Source organism: Sus scrofa, chromosome 5, assembly GCF_054392235.1.
Source record: "Sus scrofa isolate SSC_HxYL_T2T_F1_AM1 chromosome 5, Sscrofa_HxYL_maternal_Yorkshire_Landrace_v2.0, whole genome shotgun sequence".
NCBI lineage: Eukaryota > Metazoa > Chordata > Mammalia > Artiodactyla > Suidae > Sus > Sus scrofa.
In genome coordinates, this window is record NC_139387.1 from 95176556 (window position 1) to 95199720 (window position 23165).

At 39.6% G+C, this 23165-nt stretch overlaps 1 protein-coding gene across 6 annotated transcripts in view; it reads right to left on the reverse strand.

Annotated features, from left to right (window-relative positions):
* METAP2 (methionyl aminopeptidase 2) overlaps positions 1-21586 on the reverse strand; it is a 37461-nt gene extending 15875 nt beyond the window's left edge. For 4 of the 6 annotated variants that reach the window (XR_014804364.1, XR_014804363.1, XR_014804362.1 and 1 more), the window contains exons 1-4: positions 21371-21586; positions 18984-19088; positions 8806-8871; positions 5011-5113 (exon numbers count right to left, since the gene is read on the reverse strand). Coding sequence is in view for 2 of the 6 variants with exons in the window: in XM_005664247.4 (XP_005664304.1) it covers positions 5011-5113; positions 8806-8871; positions 18984-19088; positions 21371-21521 (425 nt within the window). In the remaining 4 variants the exon portion in view is untranslated. Of the gene's footprint in view, positions 1-5010; positions 5114-8805; positions 8872-18983; positions 19092-21370 lie in introns of all 6 variants that reach the window. The other 2 variants (XR_014804361.1, XM_003126711.7) reach the window with 1 other exon arrangement.
* Between the last annotated feature and the right edge of the window lie 1579 nt (positions 21587-23165).

Sequence of the window (23165 nt, forward strand, 5' to 3'; positions counted from 1 at the left end):
TTTTAATAACACAGGAAGTGCACACAGAATGTTAACTTTTTTTTTTTTTTTTTTGCCACACTCAGTATATGGAAGTTCCCAGGCCAGGGATTGAATCTGAGCCACAGCCTATGCCCCAGCTGCGACAATGCTGTATCCTTACTTAACTCACTGCAGAGACAATGTCAGGTCCTTAACCCACTGTGCCACAGAGGGAACTCCAAAATGTTAAATTTTTTAAAAGGTATAACAAGCCATTTTAGTAAAAACTGATGAAAAGATTATGGATTTCTACACATAAGAAAGATGTTCCTAAGGAATGAGAAATTTACACTCTCAAAGTAATTTGCCACAAATTACTAACTAAAAGAGAAAAATAGTAATACACTAGAGGAACTGCTTAACACCTTACCCAACTGAGAAAAACTGACATCATGTACTTTCAGAAATGACAACCATGAAAAAGATACAGTATCTACTTATCTAGTATCCCATTCAAAAAGGCACAATCTACTCTCAAATAGCTTAGAAAAATAGTAAAGTGGAAAAAAAAAACGCAGAAAAAAATATGGAGATTTACCAGTATAACATTTTTCCTAGAAAGGAGGAAAAGGATTGCTATTTGTATATTACACATAATACAGATGTCATTTTCCATTGAGATTGAGGATGATAAAGCAAATGTGACAAAATGGTAAAGAGAATCTGAGAAAGGTACCTAGGAGTTCTGTGTACTATTCTCACAGTGTGGAATTATTTAAGAATGAAATTATCTTAAAATAAAAAGTTAAAATAAATAATGCCCTCAAGCGGGGTGGTAGTAACACAGGTGAGTTCCTGGTGACAATTCATGCAATTTTCATTAAGTTTATTAAAAAATCAAGGAAGGAGGGAATTTCCATTGCGGCTCAATGACAACAAACCCAACTAGTATCCATGAGGAAGCAGGTTGATTCCCTGGCCTTACTCAGTGAGTTAAAGGATCTGGCATTGCAGTGGGTCGTGGTGTAGGTCACGGACATGGCTCAGATCCAGTGTTGCTGTGGCTCTGGCGTAGGCTGGCAGCTGCAGCTCCGACTGGACACCTAGCCTAGGAACTTCCATATGCCGCAGGTATGGTCTTAAAGAGAAAAACAAACAAACAAAAAGCAAGGCAAGAAACAAAACTTTATGTAACATTTTACAAAATATGTAAGAATGATTCTCATCTATTTGCAAATAGTCAAAACTATTATAAGAATGTCAAAAAAAACCCAGAGACTGAAAAACCACCACAATATCTTCATTTCTTTTGTATTTCCTCAAGACGTAACACAACACTGCTTTTAATTATTTAAGAAAAGCATTATCCTAAGAGATACAATATATAATTAAATTAATATTCTCCTGTACTGTTTCAAAAACAAATTATTCTACCTATACAATTTTTAATTTGCACTAGAAAATGACAGTAAAAAGAAAAAAGTAGTTTCTAGGATTTACAAAATCTCAATTACTTTTTCTTGTATATAAATATTACTCCAAGTGTTTCATCATATTCGTTTTGTTAAAAATATTAACAATCTGTTAACTAGTGTAAGAAGTCAATGGCTTTCTTCTTTAGCAATAAGCATACAAAATGGAAATGGAAATAAAAATATCTTGTTCACATCAGTAACAAAACCATAAAACATTTAAGAATAAACTTAAGAAAGGCACAGGACCTACACTGAAAAAAAAATCAGAATTAAGTGGGAAAATATTTTGTGATAACAGATTAAGACAATGTGATACAACTGTCAATTCTGTAAAACAAATATATAAATATGATGCAATTCCAGTAAGAAAGGCATTTCCTTATGGGTATGTGTTTTAGAACTAAAATATGACTAAAAATACCTAGAAAAAGTATTAAAAAGAACTGTGTCTAGTTGGATTTGTGTGGCAGAGGAGAAAGACTTGCCTTATCAAATAATCAAAATGTATTATAAAGTTTATGATATAAAATCAAAATAGTATTAGCATGGAACAGACAAATAGAAGAGTGGAAGAGAATAAATACAGAAATTGGTTCCACTAAGAGTATAGTGTTCCATTACACAAGGATAGTATAGTACATGACAAAAATGGTTGTTTAACAAAAAATTTTAGCACAACTGACAATTCATCTCAAAGAAAATAAAATTAGCACTCCCAACCTTATATAAAAAATTCCAGACCAATTAAAGGTGTAATAAAACAAAAAATAAGAGTTTGAGAAAATCAGAGCGACTGCTAAGAATACAGAAGTACAACACTGTTATTTAAAATCTTCTGCCAAGACCAAAGGGACAAAACCAACAATCAAAAGATGTTCAAAATCCCTAGCAAACTAGAAATCAGAAAGTATTATTAATTTTTTTTTTTTTTTTTTTTTGGTCTTTTTAGGGCCGCATCTATGACATATGGAGGTTCCCAGGCTAGGGACTGAACTGGAGCTGTAGCCACTGGCCTATGCCACAGCCACAGCAACATCAGATCCAAGCCCCATCTACGACCTACACCAGAGCTCACAGCAACACCAGATCCTTAACCCATGAGCAAGGCCAGGGATCAAAACTGTGTCCTCATGGATGCTGCTAGTCAGATTCGTTTCTGCTGAGCCATGATGGGAGTGTATTTTTTTTTGTCTTTTTGTCTTTTGAGGGCCGCACCCGTGGCATATGGAGTTTCCCAGGCTAGGGGTCTAATTGGACCTGTTGCTGCCAGCCTATGCCACAGCCACAGCCACACCAGATCAGAGCCTCGTCTGTGAGCTACACCACAGCTCATGGCAATGCCGAATCCTTAACCCACTGAGCAATGCCAGGGATTGAAACTGCAACCTCATGGTTCCTGGTCGGATACGTTTCTGCTACGCCATTATAGGAACTCCCTTAATATATTTCTTGCTTCAGTAAACCCACTCCTGAAGAACTATCACAAAATAAAACTTCCACAGGGTCATTTGCTGTACAGCAAAAACTGACAAAAGACTGCAAATCAACTATAATAGAAAAAATAAAAATCTTAAAAAAAAAAACTTCCAGTACATAAGGAAATACATATATGTGTACATACACACACATGTGTATGAATACATATATATGAATATACTTAGATGTTTATTGCAAATGGTTTATAATGGCAAAAAAAAAAATCTGGAGGCAACATGAATGCTCATCAATTAGAAAATGGAGATAAAGCATGGTATATTCACGCCACGGAATATCACAACATCATTCAAATAAATAACAGGGCTATTCTGACCGACTTAAAGGGACTTCCAAGATGCAGCACTGAACAAGAAAAGCAAAGTGGAAGAGGAAATCCATAGTATGTTTACGATTCTATTTTTGTAAAATTAACAATGACCAAAACACTCTCCTTACATAAACAAAGATGTACACACACATGAGCATAGAAAAATATGGAAGACTACCTGCTGGGTGGTTACATGGGTCTGGAAGGAAGGAAAGAAAGAGGAAACAAACAAAAAAAATTTTTTTGAAAGATTTTATTAAAAAATAAGTGTGATCACGTATGTACTGTGAAAATTTACATAATTAATATAAATCTGCATGTCTGTGACATTCTAAAAATAGATGTTTTAAGATCAGAATAGTGACTGATGTATTCAAATTCAAGGAAGATACCCATGCCATAAAACATATAACTTCCTAAGTTTAAAGAAAAACAATGATATCTTTACAGGTCAATGAAACAAGGCTACAGTAGAAGCTTTCTTCACCAACTACTGCAACCATTGGATTAACCAATGCTCCTGATACCCCCTGTAAACCATACTGACCAATGTCCACTGTATTTCAAATATTAGTGGCTAACAGGTTCCTGTTCTGAAGAATAGTAACAACAGCTAACACTTACTTAATGCTTACTATGTGTTTATAACTCTTCTAAGTGCTTATTTATATAGTCCTCACAACAACCCTATCAAGTACCTATTTTACAAATGAGGAAACAAAAGCACATACGTGATAAATTACTTGCCCAAGTCACAAAGCTAATAAGTGTTGAAATGGGACTCAAATGCAGATAGTTTGATCCCAGCTTCACCTTCTTCTTCTTTTTTTTTTGCTTTTTAGGGCTGCACTTGCATAGCATATTGTAGTTCCCAGGCTAGGGTTCAAATCAGAGCTACAGCTGCCAGCCTATGCCTCAGCCACAGCAACTCGGAATCTGAGCCGCATGTGCAACCTACACCACAGCTCACAGCAATGACAGATCCCCAGCCCACTGAGAGGCCAGGGATCAAACCTGCATCCTCATAGATACCAGCTGGATTCATTTCCACTGCGCCACAAAGGGAACTTCCTTTTTGTTCTCAATTAGTCTGCATAATGCATGTTGACCAGATGTCTATTGACCAGATGAAATGTATTCTTTAAGAACACATCCAAGAATCAGGTGATTTGTGCCCAAACCTTTAAGTCATCTGCACTTGTTACTGTAATTACGTAATTTAATTATATATTACATAAAAAGAATTACTTCTGTGAAACCTAAATTAACTACTCAGAGAAGTCTCAATAAAGGCAACTCATCAAAAAATACTTCTGTCAAATGGAAATGTATATTTCAGGGGAAATAATGTAAAGATACAGGCGTCAGCCCTCAGATTACTTAGTTCTTGCTGTTCAGAGAAACTCAAAAACAGAACAGACTCAAACAATGCATTATGGTTACAGCTCAGGGGAAGAAAAAAGTGGAGTCCAATGCAAATCCATGCTCAAATACCAAGAATGATGAAGAACATTTTTTTTTTTAACTTTTATCAACAGATTTTTATTTTTACTTTTTTGTGATACCCATTTTTAACATACTTTTTTGATTAACCAACCACTGGTCCCAATCATTTTGGATAAGAGGGCTTCTACTGTATTTTTCTCTGCAACAAATTCACAAGCTTTCTTATTAAGGTAGTGGAGCAAAGTTCTAAGAAAAATCAAATCTGCTTTACTGCTAAGCTGCAATTTTGAAAAGTCAAAATGTAAGTTATTTTATGATCCTTACCCATCTTGTGTGGGTGGGTACTCGCATTCTTGTCCTTTGGGAAATACACCATTAGGATACAGGTCACATATTGGAACTGAGGGAGGGTCTGTTTGAACTTTTGCTGTGAGATACAAATAAAGCATTAACTTCTATAGTTAAAAATAAAATTAAGCAGTTATCGTTACAGTTTTTCTCAGTTCCTAATGGTTATTATATGTCCTGATTTTAAGGAACCTCCTTGCTATCACTTTACAGTTAAAAACAGAAGATATTTTACCAAACTAGCCACCTCCTCTGATTTACGAGTCATTCGGAATAAAAATATTCAACTCCTCAGAACTCCATTATGTATTTAAATAGTCTAGGCCTTGGCAGAAAGTACACGTCTAACATTTTTGTCTTCAAGAAAGTAAGAAGTCCTATAGCAATAAAGACATAAAGCTACTATGTGTAAATAAAGTACGTAAAATAATTTATTCCAAGGGTACATTAGGTATAAAAGTTAGAGTATACATACCCAGTGCTAAAAGATTTTTTAGGCAGCCATATACGCATTTCCAGGTACTTGAAAAAGTTAACAGTACTTAGCATAAGTTTTAAGGACATTATTTCCTAAACTATATTCTAAGACATCAGTGTTCCAAAATGCCTTTTAAAAAACATTCAGATTTGTCTTCTAAAAATCTTTTTAAATACATTAAACACGTTTTTAAAATTCTTTTTTAAAATTTTTACGCTTTTTACATTCTTTCTAGGGCCACACCTTTGGCATGTGGAAGTTCCCAGGCTAGGGGTTGAATCAGAGCCACAGGTGCCAGCCTACACCACAGCCACAGCAAGGCCAGATTTGAGCCAAGTCTGTGACCTACACCGCAGTTCATGGGAATGTTGGATCCTTAACCCATTGAGCGAGGCCAGGAACTGAACCCAAGTACTCATGGATACTCAGCAGTTTGTTACCGCTGAGTCACGAGAACTCCTTATTTTCCTCTTTTTATGTAATGTTTGAAAGTGTTCTATGCGGAAAATAAACTTGGGAAATAGTTTTAGGCTCCTCCTAAGAGGAAACGTTAAGAATCTGAGATCAGAAAGGACCTTAGAAGTCATCTTATTTAGCTTCACTCAAATCCAGGAATCCTCTAATACCCCTGAGAGATAGCACTAAGAGCCTGACGATGGAGGCAGTCACCATTTCCCAAACTAAAATTCATTCATTTTTGGAGAACTGTAACTGTTAGAAAGCTCTTCCTACACTAGTCTCCCTGATACTTCCATTTGATGCTTCTACTTCATTTTTTGCAGTTAAAAATATATATATATATATTCTCTGGATATCCTGTTGAGGCTCAGTCCTGTTAAGAACCCAACTAGCGTACATGAGGATGTGGGTTCGATCCCTGACCTTGCTCAGTGGGTTAAGGATCCTGTATTGCCACAAGCTGCAGTTTGGGTCACAGATGTGGCTAGGATCTGGAGTTGCTGTGGCTATGGAAAAGGCCTGCAGCTGCAGCTCCAATTCTACCCCTAGCCTGAGAACTTCCACACGGCAGAGATGAGACCCTAAAAAGCAAAAAAAAAAAAAAAAAAATCACTTTTCATTTCTATTGCTTCCTTCTATGATGAGAAACCACTTTCAGGGATGTGGTTGACACTTTCACTTGGACCTTGTTCAGTGCCCCTTTTAAGCTAGTACTAGAATCAACTCCTGGTTAATAATTCAAATAAGATATAATCAGTGTAAGACTACACCTTATGCTAATTAGTATAATTCTCAAAATCCTACTGCTATGAAAAGGTTGAGATTTCTAGCTTTTTGGTTCACACTGTACAAGCACTCAAAAATCCTTAGGATCCTATAACCTTAAACTAACTTTATATATGCCTATTTAAATTTCATCTTGTTGACATTAGGCTACTGATGCAATTTTCTTTCGAAATCTTGATTTTTGTCATCCAAAGTACTATCTGATCATTCTCAGCTTTATTTCATCTACAAATCTAATAAAGATGCCTTTTGTACTATCCACAAATTATTAAGGCGCTCAAAAATATCATCAGAGAAAAAAATAATTTGTAATCAAAATAAGATGAAGCCTCGCCTTTACTACTTATTAGCTCTGACTTGGACAAATAGCTATCTGTGCCAAGCCTCAGTTTCCTCATCTACAAATATGAAGAATTAGGTGAAATCTTGGATAACCTTTGAAAATTATAATGTACTATGTCTAAGTTATCTAAAACTATAATTATATCTGTATTATAGTTATTAGCTACCATTTTAATTCTCTCACTTAATAAATAAGGAAAACGAAGGCAGTAAACGTCCCTTGATTACATTATTTGACTTATTCCAGAACTGATTTATGTCGGCCTTTAGAGAGCGAAAATCAAAACACAAAAATATAATATAGAACCTGGAAGAAGGACAATACAAAACCAGATTTGGCTCTAAATCCTCTAGTAGCCAATATATTTTTTAAAAGGGGAAAAAGGGATTACATTATTTACATAGTTTACAATGTTTCTGTGATAAAACACGTTAACTATTTAGGAAAAACACAATTATTCTTGATACTAACACGAGACAAAAGAGGGTCTCTTGAGAGTGCCCATAAAGAAATATAATGAACGGTAAGTGCAACATCTTCAGAGGAGGCACTATAAAGGCTAATGGCATCATATTAAAACATCCGTCAGTGGAAGAATCCTACCAAGGGCAAATGCAAAGCAGCTCCTTAACATTCCTCCCTGCTTAGCTATCTTCATTAGGGAACAATTTCAGAGTATTTGGAGAAATAGGATCTCTCTCAAGCCATTCTCAAGTAATAATATGTCTCATCATCACACCATGAACAGTTTTGAATGGAAGGAATATGACATAATAATCTCTGGAGATTGCTAGAATGCAAGTTATCTGTGCTCATTAAATAACTGACATCCTGAGTAGAAGGGATCTAACCAGAACAGATGCCTGGATAGAAAGGCTATCCCACCTCCACCTAGAGACATATCAAGGAAATGACTAACAGAGCCAAAGCTTCCTCAAAAAAGTAATTTAAGTATTTGAACACAGAGATAAAAATGAAAGTCAGCCCCCAATACCCTGATTCATAAAATTTTAGCCTCAAGATGTTAAAGGAAGGTTTAGCTACTCAGTGGTCCCTTATAGACTAAAGGGCATCGGGGATTGAAACCTGTTCTGATTCTCAACCCAACCTTTATTCCTCAATACTATGTGGTCTCCCCTTACTCTAAGAGATTCAGGTCCCTGAAGATGTTTGATTATACCATTTACAGAAACAAAATACAATAGGATCATATTTTAACTGAATTTAAATAGTGCAATATAAATGTTACCAATAAAAATTCACCATATCCACAAATTTTAAATAATGGGATTCCTCATTAAATATTCAAGAATCTTTTAATATCAAGGTTGGCAGGTGAATTGCAAACTATGTTAATCCTATTATCACAGGATGGCTTTACTTTAGCCATCACTGAAAAAATTACCGGAATTATTCAAGTTTTAAATTATAAAGTTTTTAGGGACCCATACCTAATTTGCATTCAAATGCAACAACTTAATATTATTAACATTCCTTGGCTGAATAACAGCTAAAGAAAGTAACAAGACTGTTAAAACACAGTACTTGCCAAATACTTGTAGGTTACACTAAATTCTACCTCTATTAAGCCTAAATTTATTTCCCTAAGATAAACCAGGATCTTAAGCAACTTCAAACCTACTCTTCAACCCTGATTAAAAACCCACTTCTAATCTGTCAAGGAAGATTAACTAAAGACACTAACGTCCTCTCTTCTTCTTCTTCTTTTTCTTTTTCTTTCCAGTTGCTCCATCTCCATCACCATCTCCATCTAAGAAAAGACAACGTCAAAATCATTTAAACCTCGTAAGCAGAGGGATGAAACAAGCACAAGCAGACAACTACACACACACACACAAAACACACACACGGTGCCTCTTAAATAGCACACAACAAAGCTGACCCAATACTCTTAGGATTTTGTATATTGCTAGCTTTATGTATCAGAATTTGACTTGCATAACGAAAAACATTAGTAAACTTTACTTTGACTTACTCTAATAAAAGAATTGTTGAATAAAATATTTTAAGAATAAAAAATATTTTAAATCACACCTCTTTTAAAAGCTAAGAAAGGAGTTCTCCTTGTGGCTAGCAGAAATAATCCAACTAATATCCAAGAGTTGCTGCGGCGTGGTGTAGACCAGCAGCTGTAGCTCCAATTTGACCCCTATCCTGGGAACTTCCATATGCCTCGGGTGCAGCCCTAAAAAGCAAAATAAATTAAATAAATAAAAGCTAAGAAAAAGAACTAATGTTAAATACTGATAATGATTGTACGGCTTCATCTGAAATAACACTAGAGTTTACATATGCTTTGCAGTTAATCACTTGTATCTCATAACCTCATGTGATCCTCATGAGCAACCCCATGAGGTGACAATGTTTAAGGGGCACACTCAAGTAATCCTAATGGATAAACATCAGAATTGGACCACGAATATGTCACCTGATTCCTAATCCAGGGAGAGGAAATTGGGGTCTCATATTTTTAAAATATCTTCCTTTCCTGCATAGTTGTTATTAAAGAAAAAGAGCTCTCCTTCTGGGTCAAATTATATAGGGGAAAAAAATTCCACTTTTCTAGGTTTATAGTTCTCATAGTCACGAAAGAACCTGATGGCCCCAAATAAGAACTATTATAAAACAACAAAAACAGTTGGCAAAGAAGTACCCAAAATAGCCATGAGCTGCCTGTCAGTTTTTTCTTGTTTGTTTTTCTTGGTCATGCCTGTCAGTTATAAAAACTGACATGAAGCCCTATGGCCATATCCTTGAACTCTGAAAAAAATAAAGAACGTAATTATGGCCAAGATTAAAAAGTGACTTACAGCATTTTAAATAAACGTTTCAAAAATAGACATAAGGGGAGTTCCCGTTGTGGCTCAGTGGTAATGAACCCGACTAGTATTCATGAGGATTCGGGTTTGATTCCTGGCGCCTGTCAGTGGGTTGAGGATCTGGGGTTGCCATAAGCTGTAGTATAGATTGCAGACACTGCTCGGATCCAGAGTGGCTTGGCTGTACTATAGGCCAGCAGCTGCAGCTCCAATTCAACCCCTAGCCTGGGAACTTCCCTATGCTGTAGGTACGGCCCTAAAAAGACACACACACACACACACACACACACACACACACACACACACGACCTATATGTCTGAATTTCTTAAAATGCTGCTCAATAAACGTCAACAATCATTTCTGAGGTATATTAATCTACCCACAAATCACACTGCTATGAAGCAGGGATGAATGAAACCCTGTCCCAGATAACTGAAATTGATAGTTTAATAGTATGCTCACCATGTAATATTCTTTCAAATGTTTCACCTACTGGTAGTAACTCATGCCTAGCATTAAATAATCTTTTTTTTTTTTTTGCTATTTCTTGGGCCGCTCCCGCGGCATATGGAGGTTCCCAGGCTAGGGGTCCAATCGGAGCTGTAGCCACTGGCCTACGCCAGAGCCACAGCAACGCGGGATCCAAGCCGCATCTGCAACCTACACCACAGCTCACGGCGATGCCGGATCCTTAATCCACTGAGCAAGGGCAGGGACCGAACCCGCAACCTCATGGTTCCTAGTCGGATTCGTTAACCACTGCGCCACGACGGGAACTCCTAAATAATCTTTAGATGGTAAAATCCACACTCATAAAACAATGTCAAATGACTGCTTACATTTTCAGCTCAAAGAGCTCCTTTTTCACTTATCCAGATTGATAAGTAGGAGCCATTAAAGAAATTATCTCACCACACACCTACTATATTCTTCTATTATAATTATCACGCAATCATTGGTTCACACTGACCCCCCCTATTTGTCTGTGAGCTCAAGTGTTAGACACCATTTCTTAAGCACAGTGCCAAATATGTGATAAATAATCAGTCTATTCAATAAATGAATGTTCTTTTAGTTTATACTGTTTATTTTCACCTAGTTGATAAATAGGAAACAGCAGTAGGGAGGTAACAAGACCTAAGACTTTAATGGGTTGAGTGATAAGAAACTGCTAATATCTGAAGATTTTTGACACACAAAATTGCATTTCTTATGTTCAATCTTATTAAATTAATAGAGACAGAGTGGAGACATAAGTATTGCTGTTTTACTCATTAGCGGTTTCTGGACTCAAAAGCCTAACAAAAATAACATGAAAAATTTTTGGAAAACGTTAACTTTCAATTTCCTCCTGTGTCATATGATCTAATTCACATATTCTGCAGTACAATTTTAACAATGGTCTTCTTCATGCACCCAATAAATGTGTGCTGAGTTCTTAAGTGCCAGCAATAGGGGCAGAATGGTAAACAAGACAGTCTTTCCTCTGGACAAACATTCAACGTAGCACATGGCTACAAACCTCAGACTGAATTCGAAACAAACACTTCAAGATGTAAAACCAGTTTCATATTTTTTTTTAATTAAAAAAAAATATTTTTTTTTGCTATTTTAGGGCTGCACCCGAGGCATGTGGAGGTTCCCAGGCTAGGGGTTGAATCGGAGCTGTAGATGCTGGCCTACGCCACAGCAACACCAGACTCAAGCCATGTCTGGGACCTACACCACAGCTCACAGCAACCCTGGATCCTTAACCCACTGAGTGAGGCCAGGGATCGAACCCGCATCCTCATGGATCCTAGTAGGGTTTGTTAACTGCTGAGCCATGAAGGGACTCCACCAGTTTTAAACTTAAACATACACTCAAAATCTTTCAAGCTGTGTAACCCTGGGTAAGTTAGTTAGCCTCTCTCTACCACAGTCTCTTCATTTTTAAAGTGGGATAAGATGAAGCTCCTCCTTGATACTCAATCATCCTTCTAAAGCTAATTACTTTATCCAAAATCTCCCATTCAACTACTGACCAGGCCCCACCCTGCTTAGCTTCCAAGATCAAAGTTGGGTGAGTTCAGGGAGGTATGGCCATATACTACTTTATCCAATGTCTAAGGTTGGTATTCACTACAGGATAATGGCCTCCACTTATTGAATGCTTGTGCTAGAATGGTGGTATAACCAGGATCTGAATATTAAACTACATATGCTCATAGTTCCACTGATCATACCATGCTGCAATTTATGTTTTTATATGTCTTTTAGCAGAGCATGCCAGGATACTCTTAATAGACAGAGACTTTTATTTCTGTATTAGCACTATGCTCAAATCAAATAATATATGATAAATGACAATTAGACATCTATATACAAAAAAAAGAACCTCAATCCTAACCTTGCACTATATATAAAAATTAATTATAAATAGACCACAGACCTAAACATATTTTTTCATTAGATACATAAAACAGTTCTTCCTTATAAAATTTATGACATTATAAAAACTTCTTGAAGAGAACACGAGAAAAATCTTCATGACCTTAGAGACCTCAAGGATTTAACCTTTTGGCTAGGACACAAAAAATATGATCCATAATGGAAAAAATTCGATAACTGGACTTCATCAAATTCAAATCTCTTCTGCTGCAAACAGTACTAGTATAGGAGAAAGTATCTATAAAACATGCATCTGGGCGTTCCCATCATGGCGCAGTGGTTAACGAATCCGACTAGGAACCATGAGGTTGCGGGTTCGGTCCCTGCCCTTGCTCAGCGGGTAAACGATCCAGCATTGCCATGAGCTGTGGTGTAGGTCACAGACGCGGCTCGGATCCCACGTTGCTGTGGCTCTGGCGTAGGCCGGCGGCTACAGCTCCGATTGGACCCCTAGCCTGGGACCCTCCATATGCCGCGGGAGCGGCCCAAGAAATAGCAAAAAAAAAATGCATCTGATAAAGAACTTGCATCAAGAATATATAAACAACAATTTACATACTAAGACAATAAATAACCCAACTGAAAAATGGACAAAAGAGTTAGACTCCTAACGAAAGATGTAAGAAAGGCAAATAAAAATACATAAAGATGTTCAACATCATCAGCCATTTGGAAAATGTAAATCAAAACCACAATGACATACCATTATACAACTATTAAAGAGATAAAATTAAAACTAACAATACCAGTGTGTATAAGGATACTGAAGGGACTGAAAACTCTTAAATACTGTTGACAGGAATGTTAAAATGGTACAGCCACTCTGGAAAACAGTTTGATAGTTTCTTAAGAGCTTAAACATACACTTACCACATGACCAGCAACCCTACTCCTAGGCATTTACCCAGGAGAAATAAAAACATAAGTCTAAACAAAGACCTGTATGCAAATGTTCACTGTAAATTTATCCATAATAGACAAAAACCAGAAACATGCCAAACATTCATCGACTAGTAAATGGATAAACAAATTTGGAACACTACTCAGCAATGAACTGATACACAACTGGATGACTCTCCAAAATATGCTAAGTGAAACAAGCAAAACACCAAAAACACTGCATACTATAATCATTCTATTTATATGATATTATAGAAAAAGAAACCCCACATAGGAACAGAAAATATATTGGGGTTTAGAGCAAGAAAACTGACTACAAAAGGGCACAAAGGAACTTACTGTGGAGGTGAAAAATTTTTTGTTTGTTTTTTGTCTTCTGTCTTTTTTAAGGCTGCACCTTCGGCATATGGAAGTTCCCAAGCTAGGGGTCAAATCGGAGCTGCAGCTGCTATCCCACACCACGGCAACGCCAGATCCATGCCATCTGCCACCTACACCACAGCTCACAGCAATGCCAGATCCTTAACCCACTGAGCAAGGCCAGGGATCGAACCCATGGATACTAGTTGGGTTCATTAACCACTGAGCCATGATGGGAACTCTGTGAGATGAAAATGTTAAATGGAAATAATCTATAGCTTGGCTGTGATAGTGTTTATACAAATGCATACATTTGCCAAAATTCACCAAACTATACATTTTAAAAGGTGAATATAGAGAATGTACACATCAAGAGTAAACCCTAATATAAAGTAGACTTTAGGTTATAATGATGTATCAGTGTAGGTTCATAAGTCGTAACAAATAGGCTAGGCCTGCATGGTGGTAGGAGGTATATGGGAAAACTTCACCTTCTGCTCAATTTTGCTCTGAACCTAGAACTGCTCTAAAAGGTAGTCTAATTTTTTTAAAATATGAACATATTATCCCAGGAAAATTATACCTCAATAAACCAAGCTTAAAAACTTATTGAATGAATTACCTAGCACAATGCCAAATACCTACAAGATTAACTTTTCACACTAACACCCCAGTTTCAAATTAAATAAACCTAAAATTAAGTTCATCTTCTTTGCTTGCAACCACCCTCCCTCAAGCTCTTAACCAGCTCTCCCTTGTCACTTCACCATTTCAGTAGACAGTGCCAACACTGTCACCCAAATTCAAACCCTCAGAGTCTACTAATGCCCCTCCTCCTTCCTTCTCCCCAGACTGCAAGTCTCTAAATCCTTCAAATTCTACCTCCACAACCACTGTTCCATTGGACCCTTCCTTTCTATTCTCATTACCTCATGCCTGGGGCTATTCTCAAGTGGCCTCCAAAATGATCACCCATACCTTTCCTGTATATTTCTTCCTTGCTAACAATCCTGCATGTATATGAAGACTGAATTATTTCTTCATAACATTCTTCTCCTTATAAGAATTCTCAAATTTGGAGTTCTAATTGTGGCTCAGCAGAAACAAATCAGACTAGTGTCCATGAAGATGCAGGTTTGATCCCTGGCCTTGCTCAGTGGGTTAAGGATCCCACATTGCTGGGAGCTATAGTATAGGTGGGCTGCTACAGCTCCAGCTCTGAATCCACCCCTAGCCTGGGAACCTCCATATGCCGTAGGTGCAGTCCTAAAAAGACCAAAAAAAAAAAAAAGAAAAAAAAAAGAATTCTCAAATTTATAGAGATCAGATTTGGGGTTACCAGAGGCAAAGGATAGGGGAAGGGGAACTAGATGAAAGTGGTCACAGGGTACAAACTTCCAGTTATAAGATAAATAAGTACTAGAGATGTAATTATTAACATTAGTAATACTGTGATATGTTATATACGGAAGTTAACAGTTCTCATTACAAGGAAAATATATATTTTTTAATTTTTTATCTATATGATATGATATTCATTAAAGTTACTGTGGCAATCATTTTATGATGTATATAAGTCAAAAAATTATGCTGTATACCCTAAGCTTAAACACTGCTATATGCTAATCATATTTCAATAAAACTGGAAAGGAAAAAAATGAATGAATAAACAAATGAAAAATGGGGGAAAAAATGCTCAAAGGCTCCCTCAATGAATGATCTCATGAGGCCAGCATGTACTACACTTTGCATATTTTCTCGGCATTGTCCTGCCCCAAAATGGTCTCCTCTGGTTTTTTTTTTTTGGTTTTTTTTTTTTTGTCTTTTTGCCATTTCTTGGGCCGCTCCCGTGGCATATGGAGGTTCCCAGGCTAGGGATCGAATCGGAGCTGCAGCCACCAGCCTACGCCAGAGCCACAGCAACGCAGGATCCAAGCCGCGTCTGCAACCTACACCACAGCTCATGGCAACGCCGGATCGTCAACCCACTGAGCAAGGGCAGGGATCGAACCCGCAACCTCATGGTTTCTAGTCGGATCCGTTAACCACTGCGCCACTACGGGAACTCCTCCTCTGGTTTTATTTAAGTCCCATTCCTTCTAATGAGCTTTCCTTCAGCATTCAGCCCATAATTCCACCTCCAAATTTCAAATTTTATTTCACCTCTCTTTGTCTCTCCATGATGATCAGTTTTCTTTTAGAGCAAAGATACTGAAACATCAGCTTTCCATCCCCCCAAAGACTTCTCACAACAGATTAGTGGTATTGGTTGATCTTGATTATAAAAAAGAATTAGGAATGTGATGAACCCAGACTGAAGAAAACTAATATCCCTAAAATCTTCCTTAATACATTGAAGATTTTCATCCTGACAAGCAAATTTCCCCCTTCAATGTCAAAAGGTTCATATAACTTTGTAGAGGTGCAGTGGAACAAGGCACTGTCTTCAAATTAGTGTTGTGATTGTGGGTGACAGTGGGTCTACAGTGACCTACTACATTACCCTGAATTTGTAAACACCTGTTTTTATTAAGAGTTCAAAATATGTTCATAATCCAAGGCAGAATGGACAAGAGGTTTGCTTAAGGAAAAAAGAAAAGCTAACTATTCCCTTTGAACCAAGTAAGACCTTGCGCACCCCCACCCCCCACCCCCGGCTGCTGTTTATAAAAAAGCTTTAGACTCCTAGGCCTTCCCCAAGTTCCAAAGAGCAAATGCAGAAACAGGAGTTCCTGCTGTAGCGTAACAGGATCAGTTCTGTCTCTGCAGCACCAGGACATGGGTTAAAGGAGCCAAGTTGCCGCAGCTGGTCACAGCTGTAGTTCAGATCTGTTCCATAGCCCGGGAACTCCACAGGCCATAGGTAGGCCAGAAAAGAAAAAAAAAAAGCAGAAATAGGAGTTCCCGTCGTGGCGCAGTGGTTAACGAATCCGACTAGGAACCATGAGGTTGCGGGTTCGGTCCCTGCCCTTGCTCAGTGGGTTAATGATCTGGCGTTGCCGTGAGCTGTGGTGTAGGTTGCAGACGCAGCTCGGATCCCGCGTTGCTGTGGCTCTGGCATAGGCCGGTGGCTACAGCTCCGATTGGACCCCTAGCCTGGGAACCTCCATATGCCGCGGGAGCGGCCCAAGAAATAGCAACAACAACAACAACAACAAAATAATGCAGAAATAAAGAAAACAGTCCAACAAAACAAAATAATACTTTACCCATAAAACAAAGTCAAGGACCTTTAGTTTCTCCCCAAGGGCCACTGATAATAACCTCAGCCATATCCTTAAGTTGGTTTGCAGTAACTAAAACCGCCACCAGGTGGAAGTTAATTGTATGCTGACCACTAGGTCAGCTGAATCCAGCAAACTATAACTGAGATTCCCAAAAAGTCTCCCTTACCACACAACCAACCAATCAGAGGACTGTCTAAATGCTTATCAGGCACCCTGCAATCCTCACCTCTAATGTTGCCTTCACAAATCCTTTCCTAGGAGTTCCCGTTGTGGCGCAGTGGTTAACGAATCCGACTAGGAACCATGAGGTTGCGGGTTCGGTCCCTGCCCTTGCTCAGTGGGTTAACGATCCAGCGTTGCTGTGAGCTGTGGTGTAGGTTGCAGACGCAGCTCAGATCCTGCGTTGCTGTGGCTCTGGCGTAGGCCGGTGGCTACAGCTCCGATTGGACCCCTAGCCTGGGAACCTCTATATGCCGTGGGAGCGGCCGAAGAAATGCCAAAAAAAACAAACAAAACAAAACAAAAAATCCTTTCCTAAAAGCTACCGAGGAGTCAGGTCTTTTGAGCATGAGCTGACCATTCTCCTCACCTATCACTTTGCGATAAACATTGATGTTAATTCGCCGCAACCTGGTGTCATGGTTCCATAACAAATTTTAGCACTTTTTTCACTAATTTGACTGTAAGCTCCTTAAAGGCAGAGAACTTACCTTTCTAAAGGAAAAACAACTGCTGTGCATTATCCTAACATATAATTAAAGTACAGCAGATATCTGTTGCTAAGCACTGGAAGATACAAGCCCAAGCTGGTAGTGCATGAGGCAGAACAGTAGGTCACAGCCAAAAGAGGCTGTAGAATAATAGTTCTCCTAACTGATCACTCCCTCTACCATCTTACTGATAGCCAGGAACACCCACAATTCATGAGTTGTCTTTAAAGAAATCTTTGAAGCAAGCTCCAAAATACCACAATGATCTAGGGTCAGGGAATTCATGACAGAATTTAAAAAATTTTTTTCAGCCACACTTTCAGCCTATAGAAGTTCCCAGGCCAGAGATCGAAATAAAGAGCAGCTTCAACCTACACCACAACTGCAACAACGGTGAACCCCTTAACCCACTGTACCCCGCTAGGGATTAAACTGGGGCTTCCACAGAGACAAGTCAGATCATTAACCTACTGCACCACAGCAGGAACTCCCCATATTATGTTTTAGAAGTACTCCAAATGTGCTCCTTTAACAAACGGCAATTTTTTTTTTTGCCAGATCCACAGCATGTGGAAGTTCCCAGGCCAGGGATCAAACCTGCCTGCAATTGTAGCTTGTGCCATAGCTGTGGCAACACCAGATCCTTAACCCACTTCACAACTCCAATGCGCTCCTTTGAAAGTAAAGAGAAAATAAAGTATCTTTGGTACAGAGGGTAAAGAGCAAAGACTTGGAATCAGGTGCTAAGTTTGAAATTCTGGCTTTACTCTACAAATACTAGTTGTGTCACATGGGGCTAATAACATAACTATTATTTCCTGCTTGCTTGGTTTTGTGAGGGTAAAATGAGAATACATGAAAGTATCTAAGACAGTGCCTAGGACACATGAGCTGTTTAATAAGCATTAATTAAATAGTCATTCAAGTTTATTATTAGTTTTTAAATGGCTGCACTCATAGCCTGTGCAGTGCCTTGGCCAGGGGATGAATCCAATCTGCAGCTGCAACCTAACCTACATGACAGCTGCAGCAACACAAAATCCTTTTTACTACTGCGCCAGGGATCAAACCCAGGCTTCCACAGTGACCCAAGCCATTGCAGTCAGATTCTCAGCCCATGGCACCACAGCAGAAACTCCAAGTCTATCTTGTTAACACTTACCCAACTACTTAGCCTTTTACAAGTACATTTTAAAAACATGAGATCTGTATTATTTGAGCACTCAATATATCCGACATTTCAAAAGAGTTGCTAAAAAATATCTTTTCCTTTTTATCTGCAACATTGAGGCTTAACATTAATTAAATCAAACATCAGAGAATATTGGACAATATGGACAAATAAGTAGATTTTGTTTAAAGAATGTCATATTTTCTTGCTTTCCTAAACACAAAAATCAAACTAATCGTTTTACCTTCATCGTCATCATCTCTTTCTTTCTCGTCCAATGCTTGTGTTTCCAACTGTCTTGTTACCTCATCAATCGAGCCTCCTGATTCCTTTTCAGGTTCCTGTTGCCCTGCTGGTCAAATGATAATAAATAAAACCAGACCTAATAAAGACATCTTCCCATTCGAATATATTCTTCTTCTTTTTTTTTTGGTCTTTTCTAGGGCCGCACCTGCAGCATATGGAGGTTCCCAGGCTAGGGGTCGAAATGGAGCTGTAGCCACCGGCCTACGACACAGCCACAGCAACATGGGATTCGAGCCGCGTCTGCGACCTACACCACAGCTCACGGCAATGCCGGATCCTTAACCCACTGAGGGAGGCCAGGGATCGAACCTGCAACCTCCTGTTTCCTAGTCGGATTCATTAACCACTGAACCACGACAGGAACTTCTAGAATATGTTCTAAGGATTCTTAAAAACACACAACTTCTTTTCTCATAAGTGTTCAAGAATCAAAAACAGAAACATTATTGTAATCAAAGCAGAATTTATTTAATGAGAAAAATCTTCCATATCTTAGTAGTACTGCCCATTCAACAAAATATTCATGACATGTTTTCTGTACTAAGAGCTAAACTGCAAGTTGGTCTCTAACTTTAGGTAGTTTAACTGTTTAACACATTTAACAATTAGACTACAACAAATACTTTATTAACCAAATGGGAACTTAAGATGGGCAATAAATGCTTAAGTCCTTAGTAAGAAGATTTCTGTAGGACCCTGGGGACTTTGGAAGTTCATGAAGAAAGAAGTTGTGTCAAGGTGCACTGGGTAAAATCAAAATAAACAAGGAAAGATATTCCATTGCTAATAAACAAAACTCTCAAACAGCTAAGCACAAGACCAGGCCCTATGCCGGAAATAATTACAACCTAGCTATAGGAGGAGTATGTGTGTGCGCAAAGAGGTAGTTTCACCAGGTAGCACATAATGAAATGACATTCTGGCCAGTAAAGAATTCATACTAAGGAGTTCCCTGTCCTGGCACAGCGGAAACAAATCTGACTAGGAACCACGTGGTTGCAGGTTCGATCCCTGGCCTCCCTCAGCGGGTTAAGGATCCGGCATTGCCGTGAGCTGTGGTGTAGGTCGCAAATGCAACTCGGATCTTGCGTTGCTGTGGCTGAGGTTCCAATTTGACCCCTAGCTGGGGAACTTATATTTGCCGAGAGGGCAGCCCTAAAAAGCAAAAAAGAAAAAAAAGAAAAAAAAAAAAAGATTTCCTACTGAGAGATACAACTGTTAAAAATATTAGGGTCAGACTGCTGAACACCTTAAAGTACAATGGAAAAGTCTGGATTTAATCTAAAAAAGAGGAACAACCACAAGACTACGTCCTGGGATTCCATTTTGCTATGGAAGTGTCCCAGCCCCTGCAACTATGCCTCCTCAACTCCCATTTATTTAAAATTTCAGAAAGATATAGATTAACCCTCTGTAACCGCTCTCAATTCCACGTTCATCATTTTTATCCTTCCATTTTTCTCTCATGCTTTCTGTAGCTGATTTTAGTGAGAAACAGAACAAATAATTTTTCCTAAAATGCCTTGATGCAACAAAAACAGTGACTTCTCAAAAAAGTTTCTAACTCATAATACAGTCCAAGTGTAATCCCCCAGCTGTTTTCCTTACTTTACCAGTGGATTTAGAGGAGTTCCATTAGGACCCACAGATTATCCTACCTAGACCGCCTACAAGTGGCATAATAATTCAGGCCTAGAAGCCCAAAAGCTTCAGGATCCTAAACGAGATTAGGCAGGTGAAGATTCGCACCACCACCGCACATCTTGCTATTACTACTCAGTGACAAGGGCGCGTGGGCATTCACACACATACAGGTCCTGAAAGTGCAGCCCGCCACAAAATTCCCTCAGTAAACTGGGATGGTGGGGGGAGGTGCGTCGAGGTATTAAGACTTGTCCACTTCACCCCCATCCTCGACGAAAAGGCGTCCCCACGCTGCTCCAGCAAAGAGGCGGCAGTATGGGTCAGAACCAGTTTGAGACCAATCCTCAAGGAAGGTGGGCGGGCTGGGCCCTGTGCCCGGCTTCAGGTCCGTTGCACCGTCTGCGTGGGAGCTGAGCTCCGACAATATAGGGGTTCCGGCCCAGCGACCCCAGATAAGCTGAGGCACCCTCTTCTCCTCCACCCCAACTCCACCACCTACCTAGTCTCACGGGAGAAGCTGCCTCTCCCCGGGACTGGGAATCTGCAGGCCGACCTGGACATACGTTCCGTCCTGGGCATCAGCCCAGAGTTGACTCCCCAGTCCCTGTCACCCCCGCCGGGCCTGAGTCGAGCCGTTCGAACATCCTGGCAAGGACTGGGAAAACATAAAATCCCATTTACCTGTGGCAGCCCCTTTAGTCTTCTTCTTCTTCCGTCTTTTTTTCTTAGCTGCCTCCTCAGCCGTAGAAGCAGCTCCCTCCTCCCTGTCGTCTGGATCCAGGTCGCCATTCAGGTGGCTCCCGGAGGACGCCGCCTCCTCCACGCCCGCCATGTTGCCCGAGAGAGCGCGAGGGATTGAGACAGAGTGGCGAGGGCCCGCTCCTTCTTCACCCACCTACACCAGCGACGCCGGAAGTTGCTCTCGGTGGTGGGGCGCTGGGAATGCTGGGGCGGCGGCGGACTCGCCTGTGGGGCCGCGCGTGCGCAGAGCGGGGCTGGGCTCGCCTCAGGGCCCGCGCTTCCGCTGTGGTGCGGAAAACCCAGCCAGGCCGGGCCCTTGCCTAGTCCTCAGGCAAATGAGCCTGCTAGAATGTCTCTTGGAAAGCCTGTGCTTGCCCTGTGCATAAGCGCTGCCTCCAGACAGAGTCAGAGAGACGTCTCTGCTGGAACCGAAGTTTTATATTTGTTGTTTTATGCACAGCGCCCCAGAAGCGCGGAGAGGGGCGAAAAAATGCCTTCACTGTACACACTTCTTTTTTATGACTCAAAAGGACTGCGTTTTTAGTCACAATTACAGCTCACGACGAAGCCGTCCCAGCACTAAAGAGCTGTATGTACCTCAACGGGGCCCGAAGAGGCAGTCAGAGGAAAAGAGATGAGGGGCGTTCTTTCGTCTCCAAAAGAAAGGGGTGATCACCTGCGCTGAGTGCTGCTAAGAGGTCAAGTAAGACGACTGAAAAATGTCATGTGTATATAGTAACATGGAAGCCACTGGTGACCTTGGTACGAGCTATTTAGGTAGAGAGATTGAAGCCAGACTAAACAGAGCTGAGAAACTCTTCATCCTTCAAGTTTGACCTTAGGTACTATTCCCTCAGAGAATTCTCTCTCAACAGTTTAACTGAGGCCCTGCTCATACAACCTCTCATTGAATTCTTAACCTTTTTTCATGGCAATTGGAATTCATTTATTTATGTGACTATTTGTTTGATGTGTGGCTGTCCAACTACCTTGAACTCCATGAAGACAGGAACCTTGCAAGTTTTATACTGTTATTACCAGCCTACCTCAAACCTAAAGCAGAGCCCAGTAAATACTTATTGTATGAATAGCACTTAAGTGCCAAGGTTTCTACATTCATTATCTCTCTCATTCAATCCACTTTTTTTTTTTTTTTTTTGTCTTTTTTGCCTTTTCTAGGGCCACTCCCACAGCATATGGAGGTTCCCAGGCTAGGGGTCTAATCAGAGCTGTAGCCACCAGCCTATGCCAGAGCCACAGCAACGTGGGATCCGAGCTGCATCTTCAACCTACACCACAGCTCACGCCAACACCGGATCCTTAACCCACTGAGCAAGGCCAGGGATGGAACATGCAACCTCATGGTTCCTAGTCGGATTTGTTAACCACTGAGCCACATTGGGAACTCCTCGATCCACTTTTTAGTTGAGGAAATTAGAGCTAGAGAATTTTGGTAACTTGGGTTATACAGGGAGTAAATAGAGTTAGAATCCAAACCCAAATCATCAAACACCAGAAATTTAATAATTCTGTATTCGGCCTTTCCAATTGAAATATGTATTGATTATAGACTAGAAGTAATTTTCTGGGGGGAGGTACAAAAGTGAAAAAAAAAAGTTCCCTCAAGAAATTTTAGCAGGCAATAAGACACATATAAATAAGTATAAAATAAGATGCTAATACTTTCCTTCCATCGTGTATTAAATCTTTTCTGTTCCAACTTGGTCTATCACAA